Source organism: Nicotiana tabacum, chromosome 3 (assembly GCF_000715075.1).
Source record: "Nicotiana tabacum cultivar K326 chromosome 3, ASM71507v2, whole genome shotgun sequence".
Classification (NCBI taxonomy): Eukaryota; Viridiplantae; Streptophyta; class Magnoliopsida; order Solanales; family Solanaceae; genus Nicotiana; species Nicotiana tabacum.
The window spans coordinates 199,444,337-199,459,767 of record NC_134082.1 but is presented as its reverse complement, the minus strand read 5'-3'; the positions used below and the strand labels follow the sequence as shown (position 1 = coordinate 199,459,767).

The window sequence follows — 15,431 nt, the reverse complement described above, 5'->3', positions numbered from 1 at the left end:
CTTTGATGCTCCAAGGAAGGCTTTGCATCATCCTCCAAGATAATTTTGTACATGCAAAATGCGGGGCTTATTCCCCGAATGTCAGCTAGAGTCCATCCCATTGCCCTTTTTTGCTTTTGAAGAACCGCCAAAGTGGCCTCAATCTGCATGTTAGTATGGCAAAGAAGAAAGAATAACTGGTAAATTAGAATTTGAGCCCAAGAATTTATACCTGAGGTATGAAGGGAGTGGTTTCAACTCCAACACCGGTGGCTCCTCAATTGATGGTTTTGTTGGTGGAGTTTTCCGGTTTTCAAGATCCAAAGACAATTTCCTAGGCTCATAAGAATAAGAGCCTATCCCATGTAATGCATTCACGCACTCCCATAAGAATAAGAGCTCATCCCATGTAATACATTCACGCACTCCACTCTACTAGCATCATCATTGACATCCATGTTTAAGAGCACTGCTTCAAGAAGATCCTCCACGTTGATCATAGCACTGGTATCATTCACAATCACAACTGTGACAAGGTCTACAAATGAGCACACCTTGGTGCTATTGGGTTGCTTCATAGATTTGCAAACATGGAAAACGATCTTTTCATCTCCCACTCGAAAAGTGAGCTCACCTGCTTCAACATCAACCAATGCATTCCCCGTTGCAAGGAAAGGACTGGCCAAGATATAGGAACCTCATAGTCCACTTCACAATCCAAAATGACAAATTCGGCCGACAAAATAAATTTGTCCACCTGGACAAGCACGTCATCAATAATACCTAAAGGTCGCTTCATCGATCGATCCGCCATTTAAAGTCTCATTGAGGTTGTCCTAGGTTGCCCGATACCCAAAGTTTTAAAAACCGAGTAGGGCTTCAAATTGATACTAGCTCCCAAGTCACAAAGAGCCTTTGCAAAATCCGCACTCCCAATGGTGCAAGGAATGGTGAAAGCACCGGGATCTTCAAGCTTCGGGGCCATTCAATGCACTATAGCACTAACTTGGTGAGTCATCTTTATAGTTTCACAATCCATAGAATGCTTCTTTGTGACCAAGTCTTTCATGAATTTTGCATAACCCGACATTTGTTCAAGTGCCTCCACCAATGGCACATTAATAGATAAGCTCTTCATCATATCAATGAACTTTTTAAACTGATTATCATTCTTCTGCTTCGCGAGCCTCTGAGGATAAGGTGGAGGTGGCCTTGGCAAAGGAGCCTTGGCTTTTGGCAAAACCGGCTCGGGCATGTCAATCACGTGTTCCCTAGACAAGTTCACAGCATCTTGGGTTTCTACCTCGGCCTCATCAACCACATCTTCAACAATCAAAGGTACATCATCATCCCGCAACTCAACGTATTCATCCACAACTTGTTTTTGCTTTGAGGCATTCACATCACCGCCTCTCCCACTTCTTGTTGTAACCGCCATCACATGATTGTTATTCCCACCCCTCGGGTTCACTACCATATCACTTGGCAGAGCACCCTTGGGACGAGTATTCAATGCTTGAGAGATTTGGCCTAATTGCACCTCCAAGTTCCGGATAAATGTATTATGAGAAGCCAATTGAGCATCAGAATCTTGGTTCTTTTTAATCATTTGCTCGAACATACTTTCAATTCTTCCCATATCACCTCCGGAAGAACTAGGACCTTGAGAAGGGAAAGGGGGTGAATTGCTCGATTATTGGTACATTGGGGGCCTTTGAAAGCCCATCCCCCGGTTGCCTTGGTTTCCATTGTTATTCCACCCGCCTTGATTGTTGTTGTTGCTCTAATTATTGTTAATACCCTTCCAATTCCCTTGGTTGACTTGATTACCCCAATTGTTGTTTTGGTTGTTGTTGTTCCAATTGCCACCACCTTGTTGTTGATTGTTGTTATTCCAATTACCTCCGCCTTGTTGTTGATTACCCCAATTTCCTTGGGGTCTCCATTGTTGGTTGGAAGAGTTGCTTCTATTGCCTTGATAGTTGTTGACATATTGAACCTCTTCACTTTGGTCATCATAACACTCATTTGAAAAACCACTACCATCATTGTCATATTGTTCACAATTCCCTTGAGATTGTTGCCCTCTTTGCCTTCTCTTAAGCATAGTGACACCTTCCATTGCGTTGACTTGGTGCGGATTTTGGATTTGTTGCAACTGCGCCTTCGCCAATTGGTTCATAGTAGTAGTAAGCTCGGCAATAGCTTGACCATGATCATGTAATTCCTTGTGTAAATGGATGACCCGAGGGTCACCTTGGGGCACATTCGCTCTACTTTGCCATGCCGAAGAAGTCTCGGTCATTTCATCAAGTATATCACATGCCTTATCATAAAAAAGTTTCATAAAATTGCCTCCGGCCAATTGGTTCACAATGCATTAATTTGTGGTGTTGATGCCCCGATAAAAGGTTTCTTGAATCATCGCCTCGGTCATATCGTTATTCGGGCACTCTTTCACCATAGTCCTATACCGTTCCCAAATTTCATACAGTGTTTCCATTGGCTCTTTCTTGAAGGCTAATATTTCATCCCAAAGAGCTGCCATATGACTTGGTGAGAAAAATTTCCCAATAAATTTATCCGCCAACTCATCCCAAGTTGTGATGGAATGGTTGTGGAGTCTCTCGAGCCAATCTAATGCCTTTCCCCGAAGTGAGAACGGGAAAAGCTTCAATCTCAGCGCATCTTCGGATACATTCATCTGTTTGCTCCCCCAACATGTATCTACAAACCCCTTTAGATGTTTGTAGGCATTGTGATCCGCAACGCCCGTGAAGTACCCACGCTGCTCAAGTAAGGTCAACATCACATTGGTCATCTGAAAGTTGCCCGCCCGGATTCGGGGAGGAACAATAGCACTTGCGTAGCCCTTGTTCGGTAATACTCTGGGAGCCACTCTTGCATGAACTGGGGGAGGGTATGTCATATTGTCATTTGGATTAGTATTGGCATTTCGGCCTCTCTGTTGACCTTGAGGTGCAAGAGGCACCTCATCTTGCTCAAGATCATCTACGTCCTCCCCCGCTATAACGTTTCCAAGAGGGTCATTAGCGTTGTTTAAAGCCATGTTGGTACCTGAGTAATGATACAAAGAAGTAAGTAACAAAGAAGGAAAGAAGAACAATACACGAAACTAACTAATAAGATAGCCAAAACCGTTAGCTCCCGGCAATGGCGCCAAAAAGTGATCGCTGCCAACTCCACACTACTAAAAAGTAGGAAGAGAGGGTTGCAATAACTTTTACCCAATATGAGGGTCGCAATAACTTTTACCCGATATGAGGGTCGGGATCGATTTCCACAGGGAGCTAGGAATGGAGTCGAGTATCTATCTAGACTAGAGTTGTGTAATTGTTCCAAATGTCACTTCCATACATCTTTCGAATTTTCTTTAACAAACTAATATTATCAATTACTAATTAGAACTAAATTATGCTAATAAGAAGATTGCTAGAGTTGAATCTAATGGGAAGAAAGGCACTAGGGTCGTGACACTACCTAGGTGGCTAATTGACGGGTAGATGTTACTAAGGTTCGATTAACATAATTGGGGCTTATGCTATAACCGTTGCACAATTTTACCCACTCTCACACCTCTCGGTAGAGAGAGTGATTTTGCCCATTTGACTCTCTCGAGACCAAATGGGTAGGCAAATTAGCTCAAGCAACTAGGGTTCAAGTTGGGTAATTACTCTCTCGAGGTTTAACCATTTAATTGGGACTATCAATTCTCTGGATTCCATCCCAATTCCTTGTTGGGTCAATTTTGGAGACTTAGGCTCTATTTCTCAAGAAGAGCCCAGTCAACTTAGCACAAACCAGTGTTCGCAACCACCAATTCATAGATTAAACCATAAAATTGACCTAAATAACAAACACCCATAGTCAATCTAACAATAGATGGCAATACCCATCAATTACCCACACTAGGTTTGAGCCACAACCCTACCTAATAGGTTTAGTTACTCATGTTTAAAGGAGAAAATAGAGAAATAGATGAATAACAAGGTATATTAATTAAAGGCTAAATTAAAATACAAGAATCTATCGTTAATTTGAAGCTAAGATGCCAAAAATGGCTACAGATGATGTTCCCACGAGCGCAGCTCAGTTCTAGATATATCTGATGACCTAAAAATGGTAAAATATTCTATTTATACTAGGCTGGAAAAACTGGATAAAAATAACCCTGCGGGGTCAGTGCGGGCCGCATAAAATGGGTCGCGGCCGCACTAGCCTCTTGGACTTCAATTCTGGGCTCTCTAAACTTAGGCTCTGCGGACCGCGTAAAATTGACCGCGACCGCGGAAGCAGCTGGCGCGGTTCGCACAATCATGACTGCGGACCGCATGGCTTGAACTTTGGCATTTTCCATCTCTTTGAATCTCTCTTCCGCGGACCGCACAAAAAGGCAGTGCGGTCGCGGAACCTTCGTTGCATACCGCGCAATGTGAATTGCGGCCGCGTTGCCTGAAGCCTGGTTTTGCCATCTCTCTGAATCACCTAGTGCGTCCGCATTCGACTAAGTGCGGTCCGCACTAGGCTTGTTTGCCCTCAATTTACTTTGTCTTTGATACTTGAGCAGGTTTCACTCCTTTTGAGCCGATCTTTGACATTTCGTCACTTTGTCGATCAAACCTGCAATCAAGCACAACTTATGAGCCTTTTGGGACTATTTGTAACAATTTATAATCAAAGCATAGGCAAGAAGGAACGTAAAACTCATTAAAATCCCTACTTATCACACTTTGTCACCCATGCTTCTTAATACGGATACTAACTCTGAAGTGCTGACATTAAAATTGTATCCGCCAAATCTTGCCTTCAAGTTCCTATCATCATCTCACGTCTCTCGTGTGTTTCGATCGTTTCCAAACCGTGATGATGAACCCGACTCTCTATTCCTTGATCTATGATCATACCTTGAATTATCCTGCTTTGATCATGAGTCTTTTCCTGCTGGGCCCATGTATGGTTCGTATCTATTTTCACCGAACCTTTTTTCGGTTTTTGCTCGTCTCGAACTTACTTTCTCCTCTTTTTGGGATGAGGAGATAGTATCTTCTTCTATCCTTAGCTTCGTGCTGTATCTGTTGTAAATGTCATTACAGGTTGTTGCTGGGAATTCACGGAGACTTTCCTTGAGTCGTCTCATGGCTTCTGAGCTTTTCTCATTCAAATTACTGGCGAAAGACATAGCTACCCAGTTATCAGGTACGCGTGGTAACGTCATTCTTTCAAGCTGGAATCTATCCACGAACTCTCTAAGCAGCTCTGAATCTTCTTGCTTGATTTTGAAAATATCTTCCATTCTTTTTCAACCTTTTGAGCTCCCGAATGAGCTTTGATAAATGAATCTGCAAGCTCAGCAAAAGAATTTATAGATTTTTTGGGTAAAAGAGAATACCATGTCAATGCTCCCTTGATGAGTGTTTCACCAAATTTCTTGACCAAAACTGATTCGATTTCTTGCTTGGTTAAATCATTGCCTTTCACACCAGTTGTAAATATAGTCACGTGGTCTCGTGGATCCGTTGTGCCATCATACTTTGGAATGTCAGGCATTTTAAACTTCTTCGAGATCGGCACCGGAGCAGCACTAGGCTTCCATGGTTTATGTGAGTATTTATCCATGTATATTCCTTTGATTACAGGTGGTACTCCAGGTATTTGCTCTATGCGATCGCTTTATTCCTTGAGTTGCTTCTGCAAGGTTAGAACTAAATTTTGTAAATCAGAATTAACTATGTTACCTTGTTCACCATCGCGAGATTCGCTTAGAGTTCCACCAGTGCCTAAGTTAACGAGCCCAGAACATGGGTTTTCCAAAGTATTCTCATTCGGAGTTGGTGTTAGTGGTGCAACTGGCAATTGGCTGGTAAAAGTTCGGAGAACATTGCTGACTTGTTGAGCAATGAGATTTTTTAAGGCATCATCGAGTGCTTGTTCGTTCGCAACTCCAGCATTTTGATTTGCCTCGAATCCGTTTTGATTTACAACCCCATTATTTTTTCCAGAGCCATCTGGAGTTTCTTCTCGTGACTGATGTTGTGAATCACGCGGTGAGGGAAGTAGGGTCCTGTCACCCGCATCATTCTCCTGATGTTGAGGATCTTGTTAGTTGTTGTTGTTGTTATTCGACATGGTAAGTTTTTTGATGAAAGAATTGATTAAGAAAGTAAATGATTATCAGATTCCCGGTAACGGAACCAATTTGTTTAACCAAAAATAAGTACTTTGGTCAAAGCTTATATTAGAAGAACTCGGGTTACTGATAATCAAATTGAAATAGGAATAATTGAGAAATAATAACCGAATGCAAAGTAAATCAATGTCTTCCAATAGTATTTCGTGTCCTTACAAATGATCAGTTTTCTCCTTTTATAGTTATTTCTAGGTAATACGTTTTGTCTCTACCATAATTGAGCCATTATTGTCAATTAATGACATTTAATGACATCTAATGTAACGTTACAATCAATAATCATATTTGATTCAATACAGATACCTTAACGTTTTCCGTATTTAATGCTCAATAGTACGTATCTATACCTTATTTACTATCAGATTCATTCCCTTCCATCATAAAGAGGTTTGAGCGCCTATCTTCCTTGCTTTTTCTCTGAACATCTGCCTGTGCATGTTGAAGCTCGTGCCTCTTTGATTATTCTTCATCACATATCCTTCTTTGACTGGCCAAACACAAGCTGCTTTTGTCCAAAATTACTTTTTCGAAAAACACTTCAGTCATCTAATTAATATTTATATTAAATACTTTTATGTTTTAAATTTTTTTATTTTTAAATAAATTAAAGACTGTTATAAGTGGCAGTTAAGAATGCTTAAACAATATCTATGGTATTGGAAACTCATGTTTTATGCCTCCAAAATATTGATACAAAAAATTTCGCGTAGTGTTCTTCTCTTGTTAATACTCTGAAATATTCACTTCGTTTTCCTGGGAAACTGTATCCACTTTGTGGAAAATCCTTTGGTCGTTTGGCTGAACTTGAATTTCTCTGACTTTGTAAATTCTGGTTAAATCTCTTAAGGATGATTAATACATTTCAAAGCTTCTGTTTTCTGTTGCAGCAATTGATTCCCAAGTGGGTCGTAGATAGTCAGAGGGGAAATAGAAAAAATTAGAACAACATTTCTGGGAATTTAAATCCTGCACAAAAATATTGCATGTAAAGCTGCAACTACTAGATTGCAAAACGTCACCCCTGTCTAATCTTTTTCCATGAAAGTTCATGGTGATACAAGTAAAAGAAAGAAATTTATATTTTCAATATTCCAAAGAGAAATTCTTGGAAAAATAGTTTCAAACAAAAACAAAAAGAGTGGACTGACCATTGATTACCTTCCACCAAAATGCTAGGAAATTTTCTGGAAAATTCACCGACCATATAATTATTCTCAAGTGACGAGAATGAATAAATTGTGAAGAATTGTTATCAACAAGGGTTGTTGGGCTGGATAGGATTCCTCCATTCCTAACCAAAGACGACTCGTGCTTGAATTTTGAGAATGAAAAAATTCTGATAAAGCTAGAACTCTTCCCCTTTAACGAATTTTGCGTAGTGTGAATCCGGATTAATCGGGCTTCAAGTGAATAAGTGAGAAATAGATAAATAAATAAAAAGAGAAGAATTGATGGATGACAACATGCTTAAGTAGCAACAATTCGATCTGTCTTTTCACCACTTTCTTTCTTCTGCTATTAGGATTTTGAAATCAAAATGACCTCATCACTTTTTCTGTTCTTTCTTCACTAGGGAAGAAGTCATACGGAATTTTAGTGAAGCAACCAATTTGGATTGAGGTAGTTAATTACTACTGAGATTTCCTGATGGAAGAGCATGACACTGATTTTCATCTACTATTTCATGATAGTTTAACCGATTTTTGAAAAACTTAGTCATAATCAGATATATTAAAAGGATAAGAAAACAAATTACTCAAATGAAATAGGTTAAATAATCTACTAAATATTACTGAGTAAAATGGAAGGAAAATCACTGGAGAGGAGCCGAATCCTATTCATCTGTCCTTCTGAACATTGTAGACTTGTAGTTGTAGACTAACGAGAAAAATGCCCCACTAAATTATTATCCATTTTATATCGTAACAATCATAAATAGTGTCAAACAGGCAATGTAGGACCCCAATCAATTAATTACTACCGTAGCGTTGATACTATTTCCTTTTGTTAGTCACGAGTCACACGATACGTTATATGGGACAAAAGAATTTTTTTGTTTTGCTTCAATCCCGAAAAGCAGTATCTTGTTCTAGGAAAATATCCAATATCTGTGGTTGGAATGTGTCCTACTAGTGTTGCACTAAAATAAAAGTACAAACTACAAAATGCTTTCTTATACGGATAGCTATAAGTACATCGTTTATTATTCCTACTCTTAACTTTTTATCTTTTCTTTTGGTCGTTATGACACAGTTGGACCCTTATAGTTAGTCACGACACGTTATATGGGACAAAAGATTTTTTTTTTTGTTTTGCTTCAATCAACAACCCATTTTATGGCCTGGTTGGTAATTAATTGTTTGTATCTCGTTTTTTTTAAATGTTTGATAGAATTTAAGAAAGAAAGGAACAAGTGAAATGAATGTCGCAGCTGGGTGAATTGGCGAGGTCAAGCAGCAAAAACTTGTGAAAATTACCAGTGATCATTGTGATATTCAAGGTCAAAAGTCTTTCTGTTCAAACTGAATTATTTGTGTTTGTATTTGTCCGTGTATGATGCATATGTTATATTAGTACTATTACACATTCCCTGCAACTTCTCTACTATTTCCATCTAAACAACGACAACATGAACAGGGACTAACTAGCACTTTTCTCATATTTTCTCTCTATATAAACATAACCTAACTGCTGCACCTCTTACACAAACTACAAAGCCTATCTTTAGCTCTCCATATACAAAGTCGCAAACCTTTTTCCGAAAGCAGAGCATTTTATTAATAGAAAAAAGTAATTCAACTTTGGCTTTTCGATCCCATGGACAGGTTACCTAAAAATGGAGCTAATTTTGTGCCTCTTACTCCTCTAACCTTCTTAACCAGAGCCTCCAACTCTTACACCACACGCACCTCTGTTATTTATGCCAATGTCCGCTTCACTTGGCGTCAAACCTACGAGCGTTGTTGTCGTCTCGCTTCTTCGCTCAGGTCCTTAAACATTGTCAAGAATGACGTGGTAAGTTTTGTCATCAATTCAACCTTTTAACGTGGTTAGTCTGTCTTGTTGACGTTCTTAATTCCTTGTCTGGTTGACATGTTATACATGAATTTTGGTTCCATCTAAACAACTGAGAATATGGTCATATGTTAATTTGTTTTTTCAATGATCATGTAGGTCTCGGTCCTGGCACCAAATGTACCGGCCATGTTAGAAATGCATTTTGCTGTGCCAATGGCAGGGGCTGTGCTGAACACCATCAACACTAGGCTAGACCCTAGAAACGTTGCCCTCATTCTCAAGCACTCAGAAGCTAAGGTCTTTTTTGTTGACTATGAATACGTCGACAAAGCTAAAAAGGCCCTTGAAATTCTAATGTCCGACTTGGAAATGCCAATGCCTCTCATTGTTGTAATTGATGACCTCGACTCTCCCACTGGAATCCGGTTAGGGGAGCTCGAATACGAGCTATTGGTGTACCAAGGCAACCCTGAATATGTCCCTGAAAATATTGATGATGAATGGGATCCGATCACTTTGAGCTATACATCAGGTACAACTTCAGAGCCAAAGGGAGTTGTGTACAGCCACAGAGGTGCATTCTTGAGCACTTTGAGTTTAATTTTGGGATGGGAAATGGGTACGGAGTCCGTGTACTTATGGTCCCTCCCAATGTTTCACTGCAATGGGTGGACTTTCACATGGGGAATTGCTGCAAGAGGAGGGACCAATGTCTGCATCCGTAATACTACCGCACAAGAAATTTACTCCAACATAACGCTGCACAAAGTTACGCATATGTGTGCAGCACCTATTGTTCTCAACATAATCCTCGAGGCCAAGCCACATGAGCGGTGCCAAATAACAGCCCCAGTCCAAATACTGGTGGGAGGTGCACCCCCACCAGCTCCACTTCTCGAGAAAATCGAGAGACTAGGGTTCCACGTGGTCCACGCCTATGGCCTCACTGAGGCCACAGGACCAGCGCTCGTGTGCGAGTGGCAATCCAAGTGGAATAAATTACCATGGGAAGAACAAGCCAAGTTGAAGGCAAGACAAGGCCTCGGCATACTGACACTTGCTGATGTTGATGTGAAGAACTTCAAGACTATGCAAAGTGTGCCTCGTGATGGAAAAACAACAGGGGAAATATGCCTGAGGGGAAGCAGCATAATGAAAGGGTACTTAAAGAATGAAAAGGCAAATTCAGAAGTTTTCAAGAATGGTTGGTTTTTCACAGGAGATATGGGAGTGATTCACTCTGATGGTTACTTGGAAATCAAAGACAGATGCAAAGATGTAATCATTTCGGGTGGAGAGAACATCAGCAGCGTCGAAGTAGAAAGTGCAATACTGAAACATCCAAGTGTAATAGAGGCATCTGTTGTGGCAATGCCACATCCTAGATGGGGTGAAAGTCCATGTGCCTTTGTTATACTGAGGGAAAACTCCAAATTTAAAGAAGCAGAGATCATAGCACATTGTCGGAAGAACTTGCCTGGATTCATGGTTCCAAAGAAGGTTAAATTTGTGGAAGAGTTGCCCAAAACTGGAACAGGGAAAGTGCAGAAAAACATATTGAGAGCAGTGGCAAAGACATTTGTGATAACGGAAAATGCAAACCAAACAACCAAAAAGTCAAGCCAAATCAACAGGGAAAAGCCTCGAGCTTACGATCAGAGTCATGAACAGATTCTTGCTTTGTCACGTCTTTAGAGATTGAAAATCTTTTATTTGTCGTGACCGCAAGAAATGCTTATACGAAAGACTTGTATAGAGACCTACAAATGTTTGAATATTACCCTTTCTTTTGGATTTATTTTTTAAAATTGTAACCATGAGTTTTTGTGCTATTTCTCCACTTATTCATTTCCTAATATAAGCCCAAAATACAGTTTTTGATATTTGTTTAGTCCAGTTCAGTTGGAAATGAAATGCTACTCCCAGTTTATGAAGAAAGAAAAAATATGAATTTAAAAAAAAAAGAATTAAAAAGGAGAAGAAGCCGAGATAACTCGATCAAAAAGATCTGATGTGCGACACACATAAGTCAAAGGTCTTATATTATGGAGTAACCTTTGAGTTCTGAGCAGCGCATGTGCACCGAGATTCTCCTGGGATGAGGATTTCATATGTCCCTGAAATACTGTCTAATTGTTTGTTATCGAAACTGAAATTTCTTTTAAATTTTCTGCTGGTTTGTTGGATCTACTTATATAGTTGTGAGCTCCCTCCTTACATTTTTTTTAAGTGATAAACGTGAGTTGATGAAACCTATCTGGGTCATGACTATGTCAAATGAAAAAAAGCCCATAAACTTAAATGGGTTCTCTTTAAGGCCCATATTGTCCCTTATCAAATGGATCTGTTGGACTTTTTGGAAAAGGTAAAAAGCCCATAGTTGACAACAACAAATGGGAACCAAACTACGAGAAAAATCTGGTATAACAAGTTATAGACGAAAAATAAAAAGGAAATTTTACCTCCTGTAACAATTGTATACACCCTATTTATTATAAATTAAAATTATTTTAAAATATTATTTTTCTATAGCTACCTTTCATATTTTTTAGCAAAATAAATATTTATGGCATATACTATCATTGAGGCATGAAATAAGGCATAAAATATGCTATTTATGTTTTTCCTCTCTCTTAGACAACTGGACATACATATTCTTAAGGTGATTACCGTTATTGTATTCATGAATACAACTGTATTCACTATACATGTGAATACATGCGTATACAGCTGGACTGCCCTGATTTTAGGCATTTTTTACTGCTGTATTCATGAATACAGCAGCGCGAATACATGCGGATACATGCGTGTACAACTGGACTGCCCTGATTTTAGGCGTTTTTTGCTGCTGTATTCATGAATACATGGTGCGAATACATGCGAATACATGTGAATACATGCGCGTACTAATTTTCGGCATTTTTTACTACTGCATTCATGAATACAACAGCACGAATAAAATTGGATTTGAATACATGTTGTGAACTTAGTAAGTGACTCGGTGGAGCACATATTTGAAAATTTGAAAAATTATGTGTGAGACCCATTTTGAGCAAGGCTAGATGCTCACTGCGTGAAAGTGCATCGTGAGAAAATTAGTTATAAATATAGTAGAAGGCATAGTGCGTTGGATACGGAAGTTGTCAAGTGTTATCTCTGTTTACTCATCTTGGAGATCTTCTATACTTCCCATCCCTAATTCTATATCAGTCTATTTCTCACCTCTTTTATTCTTAGATTTTCAGTAACAGTGTTCTAACTGTCATTAGCCTTTGCTTTGTAATTCCAATTATTGTTGAGTTAATACAATCAGTTGTTTGGTGTATGTTATGGATTGTTACAACACATGCGCGTACAACTTGACTATCCTGATTTTAGACGCTTTTTGATGTTGTATTCATGAATATTTGTTATTTAGAATTACTGATTATTGCAGGTATGCAACTTAAGTGATGGTATAACATATACACCAGTCAATGTCTACATAACTTAAACTCATAATTAAAATTTAAATTTGTCTCCCGTTACATCACAATAGATATATCAAATCCAATTTTATTTTTGACTCTATTCTTATTGAAACACACAACAAAATAATTGTGCTTCAATCCCAAACTTATTTGAGCCGGCCGCTTGAGATGAAAGCTTATAATAGTTAGTCGTTTTTCTTAAAAGTTTTACTTCTTTAACTGGGGGTGCAGGCATCTGTGATTTCTTCATCATCATCAGCTCCAACACTTTGTTCCAAGCTGGCCTGCTTGAAACCAATCATTCAAACACTTTCTCTTCCTAACCAAATTTGCAAAGCCACCTTCATTCATCAGAAACCTAAGGCTAGGAAGGTGGCTGAGATCAGCTAGTGAGAAAAAATCTCCTGCTAAGTATTTAGTCTTGGACAACCTTTGTTCATAGATGTCGAAGACTTTCTCTAGCTTGTCGGCACATTTGTGTACCAGTGTCAAGTCACTGTTCTGTCCCATCTTAGGAAACACGAGGAGTTGGAGTACCATGTTGTATACCAAGTCATTGAAGTTGTTGGATTCCACTTCTAACCATTGATCTACTACAGCTTTCTCTTCCAATGTGGTTCCTGTTAGTTTGGTTCCCTTGTCTTCATACTTTGCTGCATAATACCTTATTATTGCTCTCGATTCTGAAAAATATAGAATTTTTTGAGAAGTTAAATAGCCGTTAATAGCTTGTTTAATTACTGTATAATTTCTATATTGCATGTAGTGGTGTATATTATGATTCTGAAAAGGTGGATTTAAGTTTGGGAATGATTGCTCCTGATTATCTGAAATTGCTCAATTTTGTTTTCCGTTAATATTTTAGTCCATTAATTTAGCAAATCATCTCGTATTTTCTTTTGTCACTAACCGGAGTTCCATTGTGAAGGTGGACTCCATGTGTCCAAATTCTTTGAGAAAAAAAGTCTAAATTTACCTCTCAACTTTTGACTCTAGTTTAAAATTATACTCAAGTTGAAGCTTCGGTACGAGTAAAAAAAACTAAAAACTAAAATTTTTCCTAATTGCAGGAGAAATATTAGAACGAAAGTTTAACGAACAATAAAGTTGCTCAATAAGAAGAATACGATGGGACAAAATTTGACCTTTTTCTGCTTAGGTTTTGTTCGATGCAGAGCACCTACTATTTCCTTGTGGTAGTGTGTTTGAACTTGGCTTAAATGTGTGTATATATATGTATAATGTATTATGTATAGAGGAGAAAATATTTTATGCAAGCAACTCTTTTACAACGCAAGTCATGCAAAGCTAATAGGTTGTTACCGAAAAGCCTGAAATCACCATCTTCAATGACGGGAACCTGTCCAAATGGCTGCAAGAAAATGACAGACATTAAAGCAAGTAGTTTATGTAATAATAGCTCAAATGCAGAAATATTTTTTTCCCATCAAATGCAGAAAATTAGTAGAATAATTAATTTAATTGTCTAATGTATACTTGTTCTTCTTTTTTCTTTAAACTTATTAATTTTTTTAGTTTATCACATAGTATTACTGGTGACTAAAAAAACAAGAAGTAAATAAAAGTATACCTGTAAAGTCAGAAACTCAGGTTTTTTCTGCTCGAGAGAATCAAGATCGACATGGATAAGCTCAAAATCAACTCCCAACTCTATAAGGCAAACCATGACTCTCTGTGGGCATGCAGCCATTGCTGAACCATACACTTTCACTACCATTGTTTTTCTTTTTGTGAAATTTAACACCTTAGGTTGAAAAGTGCAATTCTCTTTTTCTTTATCGATTGTTGACTAGCTATACTTTATCCTTAAATAGACTAGTCATTTGCATGGGAAGAAAAGATAAAATAAAGGTTTAAAAAAATTGTAGTGGGGGTTGTCATGTGATAACTAGGTTCTTGTATAGGTCATGCTATTTACTTGTTCTACTTGTAGATGGACCGCAGATAATGCTGCTAAATTTGACTGCTTGTTTTTCAATTATACTTCTAGGAAGTGCTATACAGTTTGTACTTGATGGTTATATGATTGTACCAAATTTTGATGACTTTATTTAACCACATTTTCTTGTATTGGTGGTTGGCACGTGAAGACGATCAGCAACCAGCGGTTGAGTGGAAAGTTTCATCACTTACCGAAGGACTAATTAAAATGGATGTGCAATAATTTGATATATAAACTAAATCAAACTATACATGCGAGGAGCTTTATAGATTTCGGTTTTAACGATATTTTAGGTTTCTTTTATGTGAATAGAATAATCATAAATAACGTATAACATTTCAAGATTCGTTGATATACTGATGTTCAGATTTAAACATATTCTGAACATTGAACAATATCTTTCTTGGTCCGACATATAGAGCTGTCAATGGGCCGGGCTGCGCTGGCCTAGCCCAGCTTACGTGAGCTTTAGCAATTGACAGGCTGGGTTGGGCTAGCCCACCATTTTGATGGGCCTTATAATGGTCAGCCTACCCCAGCCCTATGTGGGCCGCGGGCCCTCATGAGCCGACCCATTATTTTTTTGAAAATATAATTTTATATTTTTTCTTTAAGTTCTAACCTAAAAAAAGATAATTATTTAAAAGTTAAAAAATATCTTATTGAAAAAAATTGGCAAAACTTAATAACTTTTTATATTGTTCCAATATATCACAATAAATACTAAAAAAAGTAAAAGACAGGACTATATTTCATTCACTAAAAGTCAAAACTTAAAACAAACTATTCAAGA

General features: G+C 38.3%; 1 protein-coding gene and 1 pseudogene across 1 annotated transcript; one reads left to right on the top strand and one right to left on the bottom strand.

Moving 5' to 3' along the window:
• Nucleotides 1-8,880: 8,880 nt before the first annotated feature.
• LOC142179576 (trans-cinnamate:CoA ligase, peroxisomal-like) lies at nt 8,881-11,088 on the top strand. Its single transcript, XM_075250398.1, has 2 exons — nt 8,881-9,202; nt 9,362-11,088. The coding sequence occupies exons 1-2, from the start codon at nt 9,005-9,007 to the stop codon at nt 10,898-10,900; spliced, it is 1,737 nt and encodes a 578-aa protein (XP_075106499.1). The 5' UTR covers nt 8,881-9,004; the 3' UTR covers nt 10,901-11,088.
• Nucleotides 11,089-12,696: 1,608 nt separating this feature from the next.
• Nucleotides 12,697-14,459, bottom strand: LOC107761720 (glutathione S-transferase F11-like; annotated as a pseudogene).
• Between the last annotated feature and the right edge of the window lie 972 nt (nt 14,460-15,431).

Coding starts and splice junctions, on each gene's coding strand:
- LOC142179576 (XM_075250398.1), top strand. CDS start 9,005: ATGGACAGGTTACCTAAAAATGGAGCTAATTTTGTGCCTCTTACTCCT. Junction 9,203..9,361: donor ACATTGTCAAGAATGACGTG/GTAAGTTTTGTC, acceptor ATGATCATGTAG/GTCTCGGTCCTGGCACCAAA.